Source organism: Leuciscus leuciscus (assembly GCF_965113295.1).
Source record: "Leuciscus leuciscus genome assembly, chromosome: 24".
In the NCBI taxonomy this organism is placed as follows: domain Eukaryota; kingdom Metazoa; phylum Chordata; class Actinopteri; order Cypriniformes; family Leuciscidae; genus Leuciscus; species Leuciscus leuciscus.
In genome coordinates, this window is record NC_138723.1 from 14,342,727 (window position 1) to 14,365,522 (window position 22,796).

At 36.5% G+C, this 22,796-nt stretch overlaps 2 protein-coding genes across 2 annotated transcripts; one reads left to right on the top strand and one right to left on the bottom strand.

The window, feature by feature from the left end:
• Nucleotides 1–336: 336 nt before the first annotated feature.
• On the bottom strand, nucleotides 337–2,507 carry avd (avidin). The gene is made up of 4 exons (XM_082157083.1): nucleotides 2,409–2,507; nucleotides 2,100–2,310; nucleotides 605–725; nucleotides 337–518 (listed from the first exon to the last, which is right to left on the bottom strand). The coding sequence occupies exons 1-4, from the start codon at nucleotides 2,496–2,498 to the stop codon at nucleotides 476–478; spliced, it is 465 nt and encodes a 154-aa protein (XP_082013209.1). The 5' UTR covers nucleotides 2,499–2,507; the 3' UTR covers nucleotides 337–475.
• A 4,103-nt stretch (nucleotides 2,508–6,610) lies between these two features.
• trpc7a (transient receptor potential cation channel, subfamily C, member 7a) lies at nucleotides 6,611–21,310 on the top strand. The gene is made up of 12 exons (XM_082158506.1): nucleotides 6,611–7,105; nucleotides 12,297–13,059; nucleotides 15,963–16,145; nucleotides 16,231–16,395; nucleotides 16,500–16,716; nucleotides 18,320–18,553; nucleotides 18,753–19,017; nucleotides 20,018–20,213; nucleotides 20,303–20,524; nucleotides 20,598–20,675; nucleotides 20,764–20,839; nucleotides 21,125–21,310. Exons 1-12 carry the CDS (start codon nucleotides 6,705–6,707, stop codon nucleotides 21,262–21,264), a joined length of 2,940 nt encoding a protein of 979 aa, XP_082014632.1. The 5' UTR covers nucleotides 6,611–6,704; the 3' UTR covers nucleotides 21,265–21,310.
• The last annotated feature ends 1,486 nt before the right edge of the window (nucleotides 21,311–22,796 follow it).

Consider the following 22,796-nt stretch of genomic DNA (forward strand, 5'->3'; position numbering starts at 1 on the left):
AATTCTGTTTGGTGCTGCATTTTTCAATTCCATTTCTGAACCACTAGAATCCCTAAATTCACACCACTGATTGTGTCAACATTGCTATGTAGACCTGGTTGGGAGGCTCAAACACAGCGCCATTTTACACTTCAAGGAAATTAACCTATGAATGGTTTTACTTGTATAGTAGTCTCTGCATGTTAAGCTCAAATTAAGTACTTTAATATTAAAATCACTTTTATACCCAACAACACTTGGTATAGAATTCGTATTAAAAGCTCAAACAAGACATGTCAGCCTAAAGGTGAAGAATTATCGGCTGTGTAAAGACTGTCACAAACCATTTAGTGGTTTCTTTTTTGTTCTGTCTTTATTAAGCTTGAGGGTTTTATACAAGGCTTTTAAATGTCTCAGTAGGTTTAAACTCTACAAGCTCAAGCTCCTTGAAAAAACACCTTTAAGGAATTTAAATGACATTGAATCTATTACGGAGTTAATTTGAAATTGAAGTCTTGAAAAAAAGATCTTCTCCCAACCTAGAATACAAAAAGAGAGGGAGACATGGAGTCATTGACATTCAATAGACATTTCAAAGAAATCCTTGAATTTACACACAGCTTACCTGGTACTTCCCCAGTCACCAGCCAAGTTGTCGGCTACACTGCGCAACATCCAGAAAGTTTTCAGCACTTGAGCACCGTCACCTAAAATGAAGCACTGACCAACCCAAGCAGAACATGAACCTGCAAATATGCAAAAACACCACATCATTATAGGATGTAAAGTAAACTCAAAATTATACAGAGAAAATGTTTTAAAAATAAAATAAAACCATAGTTTCTAATAAATTACCATTTACCAGCAGGAAGCGAGGGGTCGCCTTTTTAAGCACTGCTGATAAATGCAGTAGCACTGCAGCATAATTATGCTTTCAAAAAGCTTTCCCCAATGACGTCCATTCAAAAGTAACCATGCGTCTTGACAAAATAAAGAAAAAGCAAGGTAGTTTGGCATAAAGCCTAGTGTGGTTGCCATGGTAAGCCATTCTACAAAAGTGGTGGCATTTCATTGGTTTTATTTTATTATTATCTTTCAAAAATGAATGCATTCAGCTTTTTATATTAACACTTTTTTTATTTGATTAACAACTGACAACTCAACTCAAAAAATTGTCTATCACCACATTACAATTGGCATATTTAGACATGCATATTTGCATGCCCTTTAGTTTAGAGAATTTAAATATAAGTAATAAAGGTTTATAATATTCTATAACACCTCCGGTGTATGAAAGTTGGTGACAACATCTGCCAGCTGAAATATGACTTTTGTAGCCATTTTCAAGTAAATGGGATTACCACAAATTAAATTAATACTAAATCTGGTGAATCTTTGTATGCATTTAAAGAGTAGGCTATGCTACATCTTCATGAAAATATTCATTTGTAGCAGATAGCCTATGGGAATAGTAGGCCTATATCAAAGTCGAAGACATAGGCCTATAGCGCAAAAAAACAAAAACAACAACTTGGAGTTAGTCGAAACAAAATAGTGACTTTAAACAACATTTGCAGATAGAACGGCAACGGCGTTGTACTACGCATGCGCGTCATTGCGCTACTTTAATTCAACTGCTACTTCGTGACAGTCTACTACAGGAAAACAGCTGATATAACGGATTAGACAAGTAATTAAATGCTATATTTTATAGTTATGAAATATTTTAATTGAAGTCTATCTCTATATAATTTGATGCCAAAAGCAACCATTATCTTGCTTTTAAAATTACTTTTTTAAATAACTTTTGGTATTTTGTTAAATGATCCGTTACGCCGCAATCTTTATTGTGGTTACTTGGCTAGGGCAGTAAAGCGTCATCAGTTTACTTCCGGTCGCCGTTGTTCTGCCGAATAATGCCAACACTTGCATTGTTTTAAGGCTAGGTTTAGGGTAAGGGTATGTATGGACATTAATAAAGCCTAAAACCACATGAATGTGATGCTGACCCATGCAGCAGCATATTTGCTTATAGTCCCTAACGTTATATGTTACATTGACCAGTCACCCCTAACCAAATATTGTTGAGGGAATGTGTGGTTACTTTAAGTGCATTGTACCTCTCTCCCACAGCACGGACAATGACACGGTAGGTTGAGCCCCATCACCAACTATCCCGAGGATTTGGGCTGTGCGGTCTAACCCAGCGGCGCCGCTCATACTCTCCACTGCGGTCTGATACACACCTCTGACCTCTGACCCTTCCGCCTTCACACGCATCGTGGAGCCCAGCTCATTGCGCCAAACGCCGGTAATATTACAAGCGTCGACCTTAGGTGATCAACGATTACTTTCATCATTCATTCACATTTTCAAAACGTTATTGAATGCTCTGGATTCGTCATTCTTTACATTTAAAAGTAAAATACCTTCATGTCCTGCGTTGAGGACTCATTTGCAGGCACAGTTGGAGAGGTTATCAAAGTCACAAAGAGCACATACCACATTAATGAGCTCATCTTGGTCAAAAGCTGTGGGTCAGACTCATATTTCACTCTTTACCCTATGGTAATTTGGAGTTAATTAATTTGCATATGCAGGTAATCATGTCATTGGTCGCATTTAAATTAGGGTATTTATTTTTCCCTTGTTGGGAACTACTAATGAGAACTACCAGAGGGAGGCAGTGTTGTCTCAGAAGATACATATTTAAAAAGAGTTTTAAGATGACTGATTAATAATGATTTGTTATTTATGACTATCTAAAGGTTACACAATATAAGGAAGATCGGGGATAGTTGTCACACTTTTTACTCCGATGAAAAGCCTATCAGGGTACGTTTATTTTTAGAAAGTCACTATATGTTCACAAAATCTATTGATAAAAAAAAAAGTAATAAACATTTCCACCCTTTTTTACCCAATAGACCACAGAACAGTAACATTTTCAAATTGATTTAAAGTGTCAGATACTTCAAATAAATAATGTCCTTTTTATCTTTCTCAAATAATCCTGAAAAAAATAGGCCTATAATGGTTTCCACAAAAATAAGCAGCACGCTTGTTTTCAACATTGATAATAATGAGAAATGTTTCTCGGACATCAAATCAGCATATTCAAATTATTTCCGAAGGATCATGTGACACTGAAGACTGGACAAATGATGCTGAAAATTCAGCTTTGCCATCAGAGGAATACATTACATTTTAAAATATATTCAAATAGAAAACACTTATGTTAAACTGCAACAATATTTCACAATATTACAATTTTTCACTGCATTTTTGATCAAACAAATGAAACTTTTGTGTGTAGACCAATGGGGCAAGTCGTCACAATGGAACCTGCCATTAAACATCTTATTTTAGGTTTTTCAGTTGATTTTAAATGGTAAAACAGTTAGGAACAAACTAAACAATTACTAATTAAACAGAATTGTGAAAGCAAAAATGGCAGGTGACATATAATCCCAAACTCTGTATAGTAATTATCATCCAGTGCCATTGACCTTTTCAATTCCCAGTACATCTGGTATTTAATGTGAGTCTGCATCGGCTGATTTTAAAGTATATGCTTCCGCTGTATGAGAAAATCTTCCTGCAATGACTCAGCAAGTAAACATTGTGCAAAATGACAGGTTACTCCAGGCTGCTGCACGGCCCTGTGTGCCATTAATGGGTTTTCACTCAACAGCTGCTGAGAGGAAGCAATTCTTATTTGGCATTTCAGAGAGCATTATGTCATGCGCTCATATCCAGCTTTTTATTTCACTTTGTCTTTTCTCTTTTTTGCTAGAATTACTATTCTTCTGTGAATTTGAATCGGCCAGAGTTGGTATAGATGAAACCACCACACATGTGAGTAACATCACAGCAGTGGTCATCTGGCATGTTTTATTTATATTTAAACATGCAATGTTGCTGAATCAAAATAGCTGCGCTCCCCTGATGTACAAGTTTTTGGGAGGCTAGAGTGCAGAAGATTGATGTATAAATATTAATAGAAGTTGCAGCTTGTGCCTGGCCTGATTTTTTTGTCTGTCCCTCTCCTTTTGGAAGAACAGGTGTGTGTATCTTTGTACCTTTGCTTTCTCTCTTTTCTCTCTGAAAGGATTATTGTGTCACTTGGGCAATGGTTGCATCAGTAATCCTTGTCCCATTGGACATCATTCCTAGTTTAACAACAAACCTCAAAATACACAGTAAAAAAAAAAATCCATCCATCCATTCTCCACCTCTTCTACTCAGTAGGGTGACAGGAAACCAAAAATAAATAATAATAATAATAATAATAAGAGAAATAAAATAATATAGTTTAGTCTATGCCTAAAATAAGTGAAAACATTTGCTGATATTCAAGATGCATTATCTAATTTTGTTATTCAGGTTATTATTATTTTTAATTTACAGTATAGGTCAGAGGAAAATATAGGAATTTGAATGGAAAATCAAAAGTTGACTTCGAAATTGGAAATATTATATATGCAGATTTTGTGCTCAAAAACATTTTTAATTAATGTTGAAAGCAATATTTTTGTGGACCGTGAAACATTTTTTCCAGGATCCTTTGATGAAAAGAAAGTTCAAACGTTTAGCTTTTATTTGAAGTATAAATCTTACAACCTTTTATAACAATTAAAAAATATTGGATGAAAAAAAAATTCTTAAAAGATTACTTTTGAATGGCTATCTATCTGTCTATCTGTCCGTCCATCCGTCCGTCCATCCATACATCCATCCATCCATCCATCATAAATGTATAAACTGAAGAAAAAAAAAACTGTAAAGTAGAATTTTCTTGATTTTCACAGAGGGGAAAAGTCTAGGAAACAAGCCCAAATTGTCAAATGTAACTTTTCAACACTTTTAAAAATTAAGGAGACACAGTGAAACGTTTAAAGATGTCATAATATATTATGATAATGTATAGCTATTTCAAAAACTGAAATAAACAACAGAGAAAGTTCCCCAGTTGAACTCCAGTGTAAATCCAGTTGAAGCTGACAGCATTAAATCTATCAGTGACAAGATTACAGTCGTGAGGTTATAAAACACTCTCTGTCTTTCTCTCCCGCTGTTTGCCATTCTTTCCACTAAAACAGTAGAAATGTCCCCTTATAACCTGCCTTCATCTCATCTCACCTCACCTCCATCTGCAGAAAGAGATTCTACTGCAACATCTCTTCCCTGATTGACACCTCTTCTATTTCCCCAATTGCAGAAGAATCTTCAGATTGTGAGCAGCACTGTGAGTAAAGACTTTAACAGACTTATTCAGAATATTGATCAGGCCTGGTCTCTGAGATTATTTGTGGTTACCACATGATTTGATGGGATGTTAACTATATTTGTAACCTTTAGGACACTGTTACATAGAGATTGATTTCACTTTTTTTCTTTTGAGATTTCTGAGCATCAGTTGGCTTCATCTCTGTCCCTTTGAATTGAAAAACTCTGACATCACATAATTAAGTTTGCGAGTCGTATGAGATGAGATGGGCCAGATCTCAGAGAAAGAACTCCCATGAAGCCTTTGATGAGCATCAAAGCACCTCAACAGGTGATGTCCATCTAACAGCTGCTCTGCATTTAGCCTGGAGGGGTTTAGAATCAGTCTATTTGTGGGTTGATTTCAATGAGACCGGGTCTAGTTGTCACGCAATAGCTCAAAGGTTCAAATATGCATATGATTGTTCTCTCTAATGTGAGTTTCAAACGACTAATTAAAAAAATCTCATAAATTAAAACTAAATTGTTTTATGAATTATTTATTATCAATAACACAATAAAACTATTAAAATATATATATTATAAGTAAGGAATAATTGACGACGCATACGTGTGTGTGTGTGTGTGTGTGTGTGTGTGTGTGTGTGTGTGTGTGTGTGTGTGTGTGTGTGTGTGTGTGTGTGTGTGTGTGTGTGTGTGTGTGTGTGTGTGTGTGTGTGTGTATATATATATATATATATATGAAGAGTTCAGATTCAAAAGCCTCTAAGTGCCATCTGAAATTTTCTTCTAGAATGATAATTTTTATCAAGCTCGTATATTTAAGTTCAGTAATTTCACTTTAATGACAATAAATAGGTAATTTTCATTGGCATTTAAGTGAAATTACTGAACTTAAATATACAAGCTTGATAAAAATGATCATTCTAGAAGAAAATTTCAGATGGCACTTAGGCTTATGCATCTGAACTCTTCATGTGTGTATATATATATATTCTAAAATAAATAAATGAATTCAATTAATGCAAATTAATTAAAATTTTTATCTAAATGAATAATTATTAAAACATAAAAGCTATATAAATATATATATATATATATATATATATATATATATATATATATATATATATATATAATATTTTATATATATATACACACACACACACACACACACACACACACATACATATATATATATATATATATATATTATATATATATATATATATATAATTATTATTATTATTATGTTATATTATTATATCTCCTACCTTTAATGAATTAAAACAAAAGAATAGTATTGAAATGGTGGGAGGTGTTAACCTGAAGGGTGGGGGAGGTGTTAACCTGAAGGGTGGGCGAGGGAGAACCAGTAGAAAAAGCGCGTATTTTACAAAAAGGCGAGGGACAGGCTGTCACACTTGTTGCAGAACAAGACATGGACCGGCACAACACCGGACCTCTCGCTGATCAGCAGTTTCTTTGCTTTTAAAATGCTGAGTGATAGAGACGAGCGCGATATGCATGCTAAGGAGCAGTTCATCATATCTCACGCTGCACTCTGCACTATACCGCTCGCGCTCACCGCGGGAGATGATGCTGTCCCCTCAGCGGAGACCGACACTCACGGAGAACAGTTCCCCTACAGCGATACAGACACCTGCTGTCGCCCTGAAGTACCCATGTTAAACAGGTGCAGGACTCTTCCTGGTACTCTGATAGACAGGCGAGGAGAAAACGACCCCACCAAGTCAGAGTTATCAGATATTCATGAAGTTGAGGGATCCAAACACGAGTTTGGCCATCACGCGCACAGGTTATTCGACAGCGATGATGACCTGGACTATCCTGCGCACCATCACTGGCATCCTCATGATAGCAGCTCGCACTATTCGTAAGTAGAACACATCACGTGATCAGTGGTCATCATGCGTAACACAATTTGGACTGGAATTCTGAAAATGACTATGTTCAAAATATTGTCTTATCTACATGAGTTTGGATTCAGTTAGCATTTTGCAGTTCATTTATTATTTTCTTGTTCAAAGGCCTTTTTTCCCCTCATGTGTTCTACCTCATAAACTGCAGCTAAGCACCTAAAACTTTCACTTTATTTTGATGGTCCCTTTAACCCATTCTGTTGACTATATGTAACATTGAACCACGTGTCTACTAACTGTCATTAGAGTGTTAGTAGAGTATTAGTAGACTGGTAGGGTTATAATAAGTTGACAAGTTGCAAAGTTACTTAGTACAGAATGTCTGTTGGAGGACCATCACAATAAAGAGTTAGCAGATATTTAGCAGTCAGTCTAATACTCTAATGAGAGTTATTCTACATAGTTGCAAAGTTACTTATTGTCAACAGAATATTTAAAGGAGATCATAAAAATAAAGTGTTACCATTCTCTTAGCACTCTACTCTGTCCCATGCAGTCGTCTTTCTTCAGATGAACACAAACAAAGATTTTTAGAAAAATAATCCATCTCTGTGAGTCAGTGTATGGGACCCCCAGAGTTGACACTTCAAAAACAATGCAAACAAATACGACGGATATCCATATAACCCCTGTTGATGAATCATTGTCTTCTGTAGTGAAATGATAGGTGTGTGTGTGTGTGTGTGTGTGTGTGTGTGTGTGTGTAAGAAAAAATTCTAGTATTTTAAACTTTTTCAACTAAAAACCATCGCTTTCGGCTAATTGTAATATGTGCATTCATGAGTTCATAAAACTCCCTTTAGAGTATCCCTTTAATTCTCAACTCTTCAGCATGAAATTCTGATTTATTGACAACTTTCAAAAGCATAACAAATTCTTACCCACCTCAAACTTTGAAAAATAATATATTTTACCAGATACTTTCAAGACCTGATCTAAGTTAATATTATAGGTTCATACTCTTCTTAATTTATGTCTACAGTATCACTTGTTTCTATTTTTATAAATTCATCTGAGACAAAGTTGATTCCTAAATTAAAGTGAGTTGTGAAAGAGCACTGAGCAGTGAAATCTCCTTGGCCTTCTCATGAATGAACGTTGCAGTTATTGGATTGGCACAGTTCACACAGACCATATTGAAACATAAATAATTTAGCCTGTTTATTTCAATCTCGTTTAATTTCAGGGCTGTTGACAGATACATTTGCAGGCTTACAATTCTTTGTCCCCTGTGCGCTCCAAAAACTGATCAGTAAAGATTTAGAGATGGAACAAAATGGCATTTTGCACACTACAAAATCGTAATGTTTGATTTATCATGTTGCGAAGCAAGGAATGAGTTTTATTCCAAGTGACACCCACAAATGTGATCCGTTACAGAGTACAATTTGTGCCGAGGCTCTTGCAAAAATGCAATAAAATTAGATTTCATCCTTTGCTGTCTACCTGGCTTGTGTTTGAAAATAACTTGCTTACGATTTTAGTTCAGAGTCTTTGAAGGCTTTGAAAATGGACACTACAAAGCAGTTCCAGTTAATTCAATAAAGAAAATGAATGAAGTCATGGGTAAAGATCACACTATAATAGGATGTTAAGAACATCTGTTCTTAGAGGTGGTTCCTATAATGAGATTAAGCTCTAGTAAAGGATGCGTGTAATTAGAAGTACATCTGCATTGATCTCATTGACCGTCACTGTAATTGATGGTCCTGTACTGTTACTGTAAAGCCATGCAGTGTGTGGTTGACCCAAAGAGATCTGTAAAACTTGGAGAAAGCAATACGTTATCATTATCTACTATGGGTCAGTCATGTGACTAATTTTATCTCTTATCTCCTTTGACAAATAGCCTAGACACAATAACTTAAATATACCTCTGTGTTGAGCATGTTTTTAACCTGTCCTTATTTCATTAAGAATTTAAAAAAAGGTTAATTAAAATAATAAAATAAAAAAACGTATTAAATAGTTCGGAATAAATGTGTATTATTTCTAAGATTGTAATTATTATTATTTTTTTTAAATGGCTTCACTGCTTATAAAAAGTTTTACTTCGCGACCTTTGGAAAAAGAAAGCTATAGTCTATATGGTATGAATGTATAGTAATGAAATGCGGACGAGATAGATAGATAGATAGATAGATAGATAGATAGATAGATAGATAGATAGCTATTAGCATATGACAGAAACAAATGGCACCATATGAACTGGCTCAAGTTGAGATGCTTATCCAGTGTAATGCAAATATATGTGAAATGCCCCAACCTTACAACCATCTCTCCGTTAATGATAGTACTGGATGGATGGATGGATCTGTGTTTTGGAGGAGCTAAAAACTAGTTCCTTAGACTTTGAAATATTAAGCTGAAGAAAGTTATCATCACACCATGTACAAAAATATGTGGTGGGACATTAAATAATCGTTGTCCTTATTAAGCAGTGCAATAATTGCTGTATCATCTGCATATTTAAGGTAATGTGTAGTTGTAACTGGACTGTGACAGTCATTTGTATAGGGAATATAAAGAAATGGGCTACGTACATACCCCTGAGGGGCGCCAGTGTTGAGAACAATGGTGGGCAATAATGCCTTGTCCACCTTTACCACTTGTGGTCTATTAGAAAGGGAATTATAAACCCAGTGTATTAGTGGTGATGGAACTTGCAGACACTGTAGTTTCTTGATTAACTGATGAAGCTGTATTGAATTAAAGGCGGAGCTGAAGTCAATGAAAAGAAGTCTGGCATAATTTCCAGGGATATCCTGGTGTTGAAGTACACAGTGCAAGAGACAAGCTACTGTATCCTCCGTACCTCTCTTCTGCTTATATGCAAATTGGAGACTATCCAAAAATGGTGAAACATATGGAAGCATAATGTTTTGAACCATTTTCTCAAAGGATTTAATTATGATAGAGGTTAATGGGTGATGAAAAAATCGGATGATGAGGATGAATGAATTTTTTTAGGGACAGGAATAACAACGGAGGTTTTTCCGTATGAAATTATTATTGAAGTATTGTTGAAGTGATCGAAGGAAAAGAGAATGAAGAATGGGGGTTAATTCCAGGGCACAGTTTTTCAAGACCTGAATTCCATCTGGCCCTGGAGTCTTATTTGGTTTGCACTTAATAAGATGGAAATAGACATCCTGCTTGGTTAGAAGGGACTCATAATCCAACTCTTGAGATGGCAAAGAATCTAAAAGGCTATCACACTCTGCTGAAAAAACTGAGGGATCAAAACGGGTATAGAAATATAGAACCTATAGAAAGGTAGGATCTGATACAGAAATAGTCTGTTTAAAGGCTTGTCCATTAAGAGATTCACTGAAAAGCCTGTTTGGTGTTCATATTTGCAAAGTCCTACTCCAATTTGTTTTTATACTTCTTTTTAGCCTTTGATGTCTTGATTTATCATTTCCACCATGTTGTTACTATCACGTGACCTACCAGCGTCAGTTGCGTCTCATCACTTCCATTCATAAATCCTCTCCCGTGGCCTCATGGGATAGTAAACTGTCCATCAAATGCACACTTCACAATCTCGGCATGGGTTTCCTCACTTTTTTAAGTTAAGTCAACTATCACTTTGTACAGTGTACTGTTTTAGAATACTATGTAATGTAAATGACACACAATGAACAGAAATAACTCAGAGTTTAATGCTGCCTTCATGTGTTATCAGACATTTTCTACTTACCACTTCTGAAGTCGTGATTACGAGCTCATTACATACAATTTTTTGACTTGAGAGGTCGTTCTTGTCCATTTTTTAAACTAGGAAACTAGTATTTACGATCATACCAATAGCACATGAAGGCAGCATAAATACACACAGGAATAATGAACAGAACAAGGAACAGGTGCGTAATTCGATCAGAAACCATGAAGAGAAACATGACATAAACTAAACATAATCCTGACATTTGTGGAATTAATGATTACAATTTTATTTTATTGATGGTTACAGCAGATTACATTTTTAGTATTTTTTTTTGTAATTTTTAAAGAACTTGGCAAAACTAAATTTTTTTAAGATTTCCCATTTTCTTTATCATGAACATGGCAAGGATGTATTAAATTGATAAAAAAAAAGGACAGTAAGGACATTTATAATGTTACAAAAGATTTATATTTCAAACAAATTCTGTTCTTCTGAACTTTCCATTGATCTATTTATCTTGGGGGGAAAAAATAATCACCATCTCCACAAAAATATTAAGCAGCACAACTGTTTTCAAAATGGGAAATAATAAGAAATAATTTTTCTTTAGCATAACATCAGCATATTAGAATGATTTCTGAAAGATACTGTAACGTGACACTGAAGACTGGAGTAATGATGCTGAAAATGCAGCTTTGCATCACAACATATATTCAAATAGAAAACACTTATTCTAGATTGTAATAATATTTCACAATATAATTTTTGTTACTGTATTTTTGATCAAATAAACACTGATGAGCAGAAGAGACTTTTAAAAACATTAAAATATTTGGTAACACTATTTTAATGGTCCACTTTAGACATTCTACCAACTATAAGTAACTATGCAACTATGTCAGTCATTAGCTTATTAGGTGACTGTAGTAGACTGTTAGTTTAGTGTTAGGTGTTAGGGTTCGGGTTAGTAGAATAAGTTGACAACATGTAGTTGCAAATACAGACAAGGTAAGCCTAGTCCCAGACTAAAATGCATGTTTGAGCTGTTTTAACTGAAAGCAACTTGCTCTGACATATCTTATAATATGTCAGTGCCAATGTTTTGTCTCAAGATGCACACCAGTAATGTTTTTTTCTAAGGCACATTAATAAAAGCTACTTAAATGTCCTAATTAAAAAAAGGCCCAATCCTGGCTTAATCTAAGCCCTGTCTGTGAAACCAGGCCACAGTCTACCAATATTCTAATTAGAGTTAGTTGATATGTAGTTTCAATACTTTTGAATGGAATTGTATATATTTTTTGCTTTAAAAATGCATTCTGTCAGAATACACTGCTAATTTTGAATGGCCAAAACCAGTGGACCTGATATTCTTGTAGATGAATTGGTGTCATAAACCAATTTTCTCCCAAAGCATTCAAGTTTGTTTCGTAGTTTCACCAAATCCTATGATCAACCTCATTCTCTGGGTTCTGCAGGTTTGAGGCCATGCAGCGCAGACACACCACCCTGAGAGAGAAATGCCGCAGACAGGCCGTCCGTGGCCCCGCGTACATGTTCAGCGAGAGAGGCACCAATCTGACCGAAGAGGAGGAGCGTTTCCTAGATGCCGCGGAGTACGGAAACATCCCTGTGGTCCGTAAGATGCTTGAAGAGTCCAAGACGCTGAATGTAAACTGTGTGGACTACATGGGCCAGAATGCATTGCAGCTTGCTGTAGGAAACGAGCACTTGGAGGTCACTGAACTGTTGCTGAAGAAAGAGGGGCTGGCGCGAGTGGGTGATGCCCTGCTGTTAGCCATTAGCAAGGGCTACGTGCGGATAGTGGAGGCCATCCTGGCCCATCCGGCATTCGAAGGCGGCCTCCGTCTGACTCTGAGTCCCCTGGAGCAAGAGCTACGCGATGACGACTTCTACGCGTACGATGAGGACGGGACTCGCTTCTCCCAGGACATCACGCCCATGATCCTGGCGGCCCACTGCAAGGAGTACGAGATCGTGCACATCTTGTTACTGAAGGGGGCTCGCATTGAGAAACCCCACGACTATTTCTGCAAGTGCGGCGAGTGTGCGGAGAAACAGAAGCAGGATTCTTTCAGTCACTCTCGATTAAGGATGAACGCCTACAAAGGCCTCGCCAGCGCTGCTTATCTGTCACTGTCTAGTGAAGACCCTGTGCTCACAGCCCTGGAGCTCAGCAATGAGTTGGCACAACTCGCCAACATTGAGACTGAGTTTAAGGTGAGGAGATGCACACTTACACCATATCCAGGGGTCACTCAAATTCACGGGCCCAGGACAGAATTATTAGATGTGGATGTGTAGGTTGCATTAGGAGTTTGTGATGATCCCCTTAAATAGAAAATGCAGTATATATCTGAATATTTTCATATACAGACCCATTTATATTTTTTTTTTGGGAATATATTTTTATATAAATCATATGTGACCCTGGATCACAAAACCAGTCATAAGTCGCATGGGTATATTTGCCAATAGCCAAAAATACATTTCATGGGTCAAAATTATCGATATTTCTTTTATGCCAAAAATCATTAGGATATTAAGTAAAGATCATGTTCCATGAAGATATTTTGTAAATTTCCTACCGTAAATATATAAAACATTTATTTTTGTGAGTGAATGCAGCACAATCGCGAACATAAATGCACAACTTTAAAGGCAATTTTCTCAATGTTCTGATTTTTTTGCACCCTCAGATCTCGGCCAAATATTGTCCTATCCTAACAAACCATACATCAATGGAAAGCTTATTTATTCATGTATCCATTTATTCATGTATAAATCTCAATTTCCAAAAATGTACCCATGTGACTGGTTTTGTGGTCCAGGGTCACATATAATTATGATACCATTTTAATTATGTATTATGACATAAGTCATAAATTCTATCTCAAAATTTTAACTGTTTGTCACCATACTTAAAAAACAATTATAACACAAAATCAACATTATAAGATAAAATGTTAATTACGGCATAAAGCCTTTGTCATCATTTTGACTTTTTATCTCAAAATTAAACTTTTTTTATTATTTGTTTATTTATTCGAAGCTGTCAATTTGACCTGGACCCTCTTTTAAAAAAAGAAAAAGATTTTATTTATTAAAAACTAGGGGCCCTATCTTGCACCCAGCGCAACTGAATTTGTACACCGACGCATGCATCATTCCTATTTTGCACCCGACGCACAGCGGACTTTTCCCTCCACAGACGCACGTTGGTAAATTAGGGAATGAACTTGCGCTTCCGGGGGCGGTTCAGCGAAAAGAGGAGGCGTGTTCCGGTGCAAACGTTCCCTGGTGCTATTTTGCAGTTTCAGAAAACAATTCCACCACAGACCAGGAAAAACCTAGTCTTAAGTCAGTGGCGTGTTATTCAGATGCCATTTTAAGCAGTTTTAATGCTTATTATAATGTAGCGTGTGCACAATGCCCACACACTTTGCTTCTCTCATCTACACAGACGCAGCAGGTCCCAGTTTTGCAAACCATACATAATTACAAGGAAAAATATTACCACACGAGGGAAATCATTGTGGTGTCCATGAAGATGTGAAAAAATAGGCATAAATCTAGCTTACACATTTACCCAAATTATTCAGGCTAATTGTAGTAATGACGTATCAAACCTGTTTGACCAATAGTGGCAAGACATTCCGCCATTATAATAGCAAGCCGCAATGGAACAAGCGCGCCTGCTTTTAAAGGGAATGTGAGATGACGCTCTGATTGGTTTATTGCACGTTACGCCCAAACCACACCTATGAGTAATGTAGCTACTTCAACTAACCCATTTTAGATTTTTGAGATCGTTAAAATAGGGCCATAGGGCTGTTAATAGAATAAAATAGTGATTTATCTTGTGGTCTCCAACTAGAATTAATATAAAAATCTACATCTATAAAATTTGGTAAATGTTTTAAAAATTATTAAATTATTAAAACATATTTATGGGTTCAATGAGTAGGCTACATTAGGGTTTCATGATGATCCCCTAAAATAAAAATAGGGCAGCTGTATATTTTCACATTTATAGACCCATTTATAATAATTCTCTGTTTGAGATATAAACTAAGCATGGTATTGTATAGACAACACTGTTTCTAAAATTGATTGATTGATTGATTGATTGATTGATTGACCCCTCTCGTCACAAGACGTGGGACAACATCCCCCCTTATGATGCGGGTACAATGAGTTGAATCACTGCTATGAATCATTATGTTCTTTGTGGGTAATGCAAACTCCTTTAAGGCGCTCTCATGATTATTTCAAAGCACATTTTAAACAGCTTCTCAGTTAATCTAGGAAATGTCCAATCGTGAAGAGTGTGCTTATGGCCCTGTGATGAGCTGCGTCTCTCTGAGAGAAACGTCTATGCTCATTCCAGCTCATAGACCAGCAGAATATTCTGCACGAAAACCAATTTCCCACCCTTGAGATTAGCCTCATTATAAATTAGAGGCTTTTGGATGACAGTTTCTGGTTCAGTAGAATCTCAGTACACAACATTTTTCCAAAAGAAAACGTTCCTCCAGGGAGCTTCACGCGCTTCGGCGATGTGTGTTGTTTTATATTTAAATATGTACGAGAGACTTTCTTCACTGAAAGTCACTCTGGGGAAATATCTAATCAGGAGTTCTCAAATCCAGACAGTTTTCCCCCTTATTGTGGTAAGCGAGCTATTAATTGAAACTGCTCCATCGAGAGCTTCCAGTAATCACCCCGTTATTATTCTCTCATCACCGTTTTTCTTTACAGACGATCACTTTCGACAGTTGTAATGGCGTGTCAATGATTCCGCTTCTGTAATTCCACATAAAATGTTTGTTCTCGTAAAACAATGCAATGCTATAATTAGCAGGATGGGCTTCTCTTGGGTGCCCTCCATTAGGTACATTTCTGTTTGAGAAGATCCGATGCAAACATCAATCAGACTTCCATTTAGAGGTGCGACATGGGATTTTCGCGAATGTTCAGGCGTTGCGCACATCTTTGTCTTTCATAGCAGAGCGTTCACTGTTTGCTAGATGCAATTATCATCCCAGTTGGAGTGAGTTATTTTTTACATGTGATTAATAGCCTGTCTGAAGTCATAATACTGTGGCTCTGTTTTGATTTAGAATGACTATAGGAAACTCTCCATGCAGTGTAAGGACTTTGTGGTTGGCGTTCTGGATCTCTGCAGAAACACAGAGGAAGTGGAGGCCATTCTGAACGGAGATGTTGACCAGAGCCCTCCGAGCGAACACCACCGACCCTGCCTTAGCCGGGTCAAACTGGCCATTAAGTACGAAGTCAAAAAGGTACTTGGTAATGATTTATAGGCTAAAGTGGAACGGTTTCCCATGTGCTTGCAAGGAAATGTCTAATTCAATGATATTCCTACAGTTCGTGGCTCATCCTAATTGCCAGCAGCAGTTGCTGACGCTGTGGTATGAGAATCTATCAGGCCTTAGGCAAACGTCAATCGGTGTGAAATGTTGGACAGTGCTGGGAGTGATGGTGGGCTTGCCATTTCTTGCCATTGCATATTGGATTATGCCCTGCAGCAAGGTACATCATCCTCTTCATGCAGATTCAGTTCATCTAATAACATTGGGAAGGCTTCCCTTTTCTTCTATTGTTACAAAATTGTCTGCATTTGATCTTTTCTCCAGGTGGGCCAGGTTCTCCGCAGTCCCTTTATGAAGTTTGTAGCTCACGCAGTGTCATTCACCCTCTTCCTGGGTCTTCTGGTTCTCAATGCCTCTGACCGCTTCGCAGGAGTCAAAAACCTTCCTAACGAAACCATCACTGATCATCCGCGGCAAATCTTTCGCATCAAAACCACTCAGTTCTCTTGGACAGAGATGTTGATAATGAAGTGGGTACTAGGTGAGCATCAGTCAAGCATGAGCTGCAGATCAGTGTTAGATCATAGATAATCATATGGGTCAGTATATTTTACAACGTAGTTTATTCCTGTGATGCAAAACTGAAGTTTCAGCATCATTAAGGCCTGTTGACACCAATAATAACTACGTTATAGGTGTGAACGGGCCTTTACTCCAGTACTCTGTCACACAGCCTTCAGAAATCATTCTAATATGCTGATTTGCTGCTAAAAAACAAACATTTCTTATTATTATCTTAAATGTTAAAAACAGTTCTGCTGCTTAATATTTTTGTGGAAACCGTGATGCATATTTTTTTTTTCAGAATGTTTTGAAATCTGGGGCCGTATTCACAAAGAATTTTAAGGCTAAAAGTAGCTGCTAACTGGCGAATTTAGGAGCAACTCCTAAAAATAATGGGCGTGTCACTCGTAACTTTAGGACTCCTAATTTTTTTGACTAAGAGTAAGCATTTTAGCCCTAAAAGTAGCACCTAAGCCTGGGATAGCTTAAAAGAAGTCGAGAGGACTCCTAACTAACTAAGACCTATTCACAAACCACTTTTTGTGGCATTTCACGTTGCGATGTTTTGAAATGCGTATGCGGCGGCTACAGGAGCTTCCAATCGCGAGGAAACAATTTTGCATTGCAGGCATAACTAGGGATGCAATAATGCCACCAACAACAACCAAAACTAGGCTACTCATTGCATGTAAACTAATTGTAACGTTTCATTGTGAATCAAATTAAAATGTTCTTCTCTTTGCAAATGTAGGCAGAGGCATATAGTGACAGATTAATTCAATAATGTTGCAAAGATATTGCATCAATCCATATGTTTCATTAGGCTACTAGGCTATTTGTTTTGCCTTACTCTTTATTCATTTAGGCTATTTATTCAGTTATTCATCATCTTCCGTCCTTCGCACTACTTGTGTAGCGCACGCATTCTCAGACCTGTCACCTGTCACTCATCATCGTAGGGGAGGTGTTTGGAATCATTCCCACGTTACAATCATCAGCCAATCAAGGTGGTCACTTCAGTCAAGCTCGTGCATGAGTAATGACGTCATCCATAGCAACGAAGACTCACTCTTAGTTTAGGAGTTGTCATTTTTCTTTACTAAGAGTAGGTCTGAAAGGCGTTGTGAATAACTTTTAAGAGAAAACTCCTAGCTAAAATCTTTTAGTGCGATTTAGGAGTACTCCTAGTGGTAAGATAAAATGCTTTGTGAATACAGCCACGGATATTCAGAAATCTTTTGTAACATTATGTCTTAACTGTCAGTTTTGATCCATTTAATGCATGCTTCATGAATAAATGTAGTAATTTCTCTTTAAAAAATCTTACTGACCCCAAATTTTTGAATGATAGTATATTTAAACATTTAAAATATTAAAAAAAAATAGCTTGATGTCAGCTTGATCAATATACGTAGTTAAATTTTTTCCTAATTTTTATTAAACAGTGATTTACAATTTTTGCTAAGGTTCTCTCTACTACATGTTTCTATCAGACCACCACCTAAAAGAAAACTGTTGTAGGGCTTGACAATAAACATGATGAATTTCCCTTATGCCTTTTCTTTGATTTCCCTGAACAGGAATGATCTGGACGGAGTGTAAGGAAGTTTGGGCTGATGGGCCGCGTGAGTACATAATGCATTTGTGGAATGTGTTAGACTTCGGCATGCTGTCAGTCTTCGTGGCGTCATTCACTGCACGGCTCATGGCTTTCCTGCGAGCCTCCCATGCACAGCTGTATGTGGATTTGCATGTGACCAATGCAGACTTGATCAATGCCTCATTACCAGCAGACGTGGCCTACTTCACTTATGGTATGTCACAAAAAAAAAAAGTTTATTCAATACATAAAAATCTAACGAACTGTAACATACCAGTATAAGACCATAAGTCTTCTTTCTGTTCTCAATGAAATGCTAAAAAAAAGTTGCGCAGACTTTCTTGCAGCTGTCTGAAATGAAACATAATGCTGCCATCAAGTGGTAACACCAAAAAGTGCTTCCTCTCTCTTAGCCAGGAACAAGTGGCTTCCCTCTGATCCTCAGCTCATCTCTGAAGGGTTGTACTCCATCGCTGTGGTGCTCAGTTTCTCTCGTATCGCCTACGTTCTGCCAGCCAACGAGAGCTTCGGACCCTTACAAATATCCCTTGGGCGCACTGTTAAAGATATTTTTAAATTCATGGTCATATTCATCATGGTCTTCCTCGCTTTTATGATCGGCATGTTTAATTTGTATTCCTACTACTTGGGAGCAAAATACAACCCTGCTTTTACCACGTAAGTCCATAAAAGAATAATGAAAATGATTTTAGATTTGCTAATGGAATAGTTCACCAAAAAAAGATAAATTCTGTCATTTACTCACTCTCATGTTGTTACAAATTAAAATGTTTCACAAATTTCTCCTGTGGAACACAAAAGAAGATATTTTGCAGAATGTTCAGGCTGCTCTTTTGTGACCAAGCTAATTCATAAATAAAAGAAATAATTAAAGTACAATAAAATGTGTCTATATTACTTGTGCACTATGTTCCAAGTCTATTGAAAGATACACTACAGTTCAAAAGTTTGGGGCCTGTCAATACTTAATTTTTTTTATTTTTTTAAATTAAATTAACACTAGGGTACAAAAAAAACATATTTATAGTGTTATAGTGTTAAAATCTTATTTTAAATAAACTGTTTTATTCATCAAATAATTTTAAAAAACTATCACAGTTTTCATAAAAATATTAAGCAGCACAACTGTTTTCAACATTGATAATAATAAGAAATATTTCTTGAGCATCAAATCAACATATTAGAATGAATTCTGAAGGATCATGTGACACTGAAGACTGGAGCAATGATGCTGAAAATTCAGCTTTGATCACAGGAATAAATTACATTTTTATAATATATTTAAATAGAAAACTGCCATCTTAAATTGTAATAATATTTCACAATATTACTGTTTTACTGTATAAAAAAAACAAATGGCTTGGTCAGCAAAAGAGACTTCTTTCAACAGAAATCTTACAGACTCCAAACTTTTGGAATGGTTAGTGTATAAATAGCTTGTGTGAAAAAGTTAAATTTAAGCTGATAATCTTCCCCTCAACTCTCACATTAATCCCTTAAATTTTGATGTTTGATATCTCAAAAATGCCTCTTTTTGTGTTCCACCAATGAAAGACAGTCATACAGGTTTTGAATAAATGCTAGTAAATTATGTTGCAATTTAAGAACTATTTGTGAATAGTTTCCTTGTCATTTTGCATGTATGTCTCTGTTTCAGGGTAGAGGAAAGCTTTAAAACGCTGTTCTGGTCCATCTTTGGTTTGTCTGAGGTGATCTCTGTGGTCTTGAAGTATGATCATAAGTTCATTGAAAACATTGGTTACATACTTTATGGAGTCTATAATGTCACAATGGTGGTGGTCCTGCTTAATATGCTTATAGCCATGATTAACCACTCATACCAGGAAATTGAGGTGAGACAAATGTATTTTGCAAACAAATATTAATACTTAAAAGGACCATTTGTCATAATAGATATGGTTATTTTTGTGTGTGAGAACAGGAGGATTCTGATGTAGAATGGAAGTTTGCTCGTGCAAAGCTGTGGCTCTCCTATTTTGATGAAGGCAGCACTCTTCCACCCCCCTTTAATCTAATGCCCAGCCCCAAATCCTTCTATTACATGGCTCAGCGCACCAAAGCATGCCTAGTGAGTTTATGCAAGGCCAGGGTCCGTAGCAACAGCGGCCAGCAGGACATGGGAATGGCCAATTCACGGTCTAAGGTCAGAGATCAGCAAGGCTTTTCAAATTGTTCTGATCAAGAAAAGGCCATTCTTCATTTTTATATATTTACAGCTTCATCGGTTTCGACCTTGCCATGCACAGGAGGGATTCACAGTTAGGAATCCCATCAAACACCCCACAAGATATCAGGTAAGCCTACTAATTGATTTTCTTTATTATCCTAAAATGTTCCTGTATATTTCCCAGGGAAAACCTTATTCTAAACCTTCTCTCATAGAAACTCATGAAGCGTCTCATCAAGCGGTACGTCCTGAAAGCCCAAATTGACAGTGAAAGTGATGAGATCAATGAAGGTAAGATTTATCCGTTTTATTGTCTAATTTCTTCATCCATTGTGTTTTATTTTTTCCCTAAAATATATTTTACTGACTTATGTTTAACATGCCAGATCACATACACGTCAAGCGATAAACCATAAAGTATTAAAGTGCCCCTAGTATGCTATTTTAAAGGTTCCTAATTTTGTTCTGGAGATTTTCCTAGGTTTTCATGCATGCAAGGCTGAAAAACTGATTTCTTAGCCAAGTTTTTCTTGAAACCGGTCAAACCCTTGTTTTTGCATTGCCTCTTCTCCACAGGTGAGTTGAAGGAAATCAAGCAGGACATTTCCAGCCTCCGCTATGAGCTCCTGGAGGAAAAATCACAGGCCACTGAAGAACTTGCTGAACTGATCCAGGAGCTTGGAGACAAACTCAGCAAAGGAACCAAGAGACCATGAAAAATGAACTCTTGTGAATGTAGCTGAAAGTGTCCTAGGTTGAAACTACAGGGCCCGTATTCATAAAGATTCTAAGAATCCTCTAAGAAAACTCTTAATTTAGCTTAAAAACTTTTACGTAGGAGTCTTAGCTTAAAAGCGATTCGGGACCGATCTGAGAGCAACTCTGAGTAAGGAAAAGACAAAAACGTTCATCTTAGTAAGGAGGCCGGGTTGACCCCGTTGCTATGTATGACACAATCTTTTGACGACTGTGATTGGTTGGTTGTCCAAGAAAAAAAAAAAAAGTGATTTTAAGGATAGGGTCTATTCTAAGCCTTCACTTTGAAATTACATGCGTAATTTTTCCTATTTGACCATTCTCACACACACACACAGCATATGTGTATATAAATCCTCTTTTTTTTGTTACCATGCTGTTAATTTCCTATAAGGTATTTGATTGGCTTAGAATGATAAAAATTGTTCCACTCTTTCCAATTACACTGATTGCTGGCATGTCTATTTAAGTGGTGGTTTGAATGTTGGTTTTAATGTATCAAACATGGAATTTTCCCAGTTGCCAAATATCGTAATGTAGTGATTACTTTCATTTCTGGCGCTATGGCATTTCTGCGCTGTGTCGGAGATGTTAGCGTGTCTCTAATAAGATCAGTCACAAACATGATCCCTGCACGATCTAATCTATAGCGTCTTATTAACTCACTGTTATTCATTGTCTGCAACACATTTCTTCTCCCTCTTCGTCTTTCTGCCATTTTCTCCTCTGCTAAAGAAACTCTTAAGCCTCTTAAAAGTCCTCGTCTGTGCTCCTAACAATTTTGACCTTAAGACCTCTTTTAAGGGTTAAGATGCTTTCTGAATTACTTTTTTCTTTACTAGGATTTGTTCTTTAATTTTAAGAGTAAACGCCCACATTTCTAAGAATTTTCTTAGAATTTTGTCACTAGGAGCTACTCTTTGCATTAAGATTCTTTATGAATACGGGCCCAGGTCATTAAAAACAGATTTGCTGAAATATTTAGTTTAGATACAAACTTTAAAGTCTATTTATACTCTGAAGACATTAGTTTGTGAAGTAGGATTTGTGGTTGCCATTTGGGTGTAGGATGCCATTATTTAATAAAGTAATTCTAGTAGCACGGGAGAGATGGTGAATGTATTACCACAATACCTATACTACACTGTAAAAAATAAAATATGTTTAATAAGTTATGACAACATATGTTTTTACATGGCTTTAACTCACCCAATATTTTAAGCAATTTTAAACTTCTTTTTACAAGCTATACAAGATTCAACTCATTTTTTAAAGTCAGTTTAATGTAATTTAAGTTTAAATGACTTAAACATCCAAGTTGATTGTAAAAAAAAAAAAAAGGTTGCAGCAATCAACATGAGTTTTGACTATTATGACATTAGTCCTGGTCCTGGAGTATCCCAGTGCTGCACATTATGGTCTTGGATGCTTGACTTATGAGCTTATGATATAAATAAAGGTGTGTTATGACAAAGACATCAAAAAACTTGCA

Coding starts and splice junctions, on each gene's coding strand:
- trpc7a (XM_082158506.1), top strand. CDS start 6,705: ATGCTGAGTGATAGAGACGAGCGCGATATGCATGCTAAGGAGCAGTTC. Junction 16,146..16,230: donor TTAAGTACGAAGTCAAAAAG/GTACTTGGTAAT, acceptor ATATTCCTACAG/TTCGTGGCTCATCCTAATTG. Junction 19,018..20,017: donor TACAACCCTGCTTTTACCAC/GTAAGTCCATAA, acceptor TCTCTGTTTCAG/GGTAGAGGAAAGCTTTAAAA.
- avd (XM_082157083.1), bottom strand. CDS start 2,498: ATGAGCTCATTAATGTGGTATGTGCTCTTTGTGACTTTGATAACCTCT. Junction 2,311..2,408: donor CCTCAACGCAGGACATGAAG/GTATTTTACTTT, acceptor TGATCACCTAAG/GTCGACGCTTGTAATATTAC. Junction 519..604: donor GGTGACTGGGGAAGTACCAG/GTAAGCTGTGTG, acceptor TTTGTATTCTAG/GTTGGGAGAAGATCTTTTTT.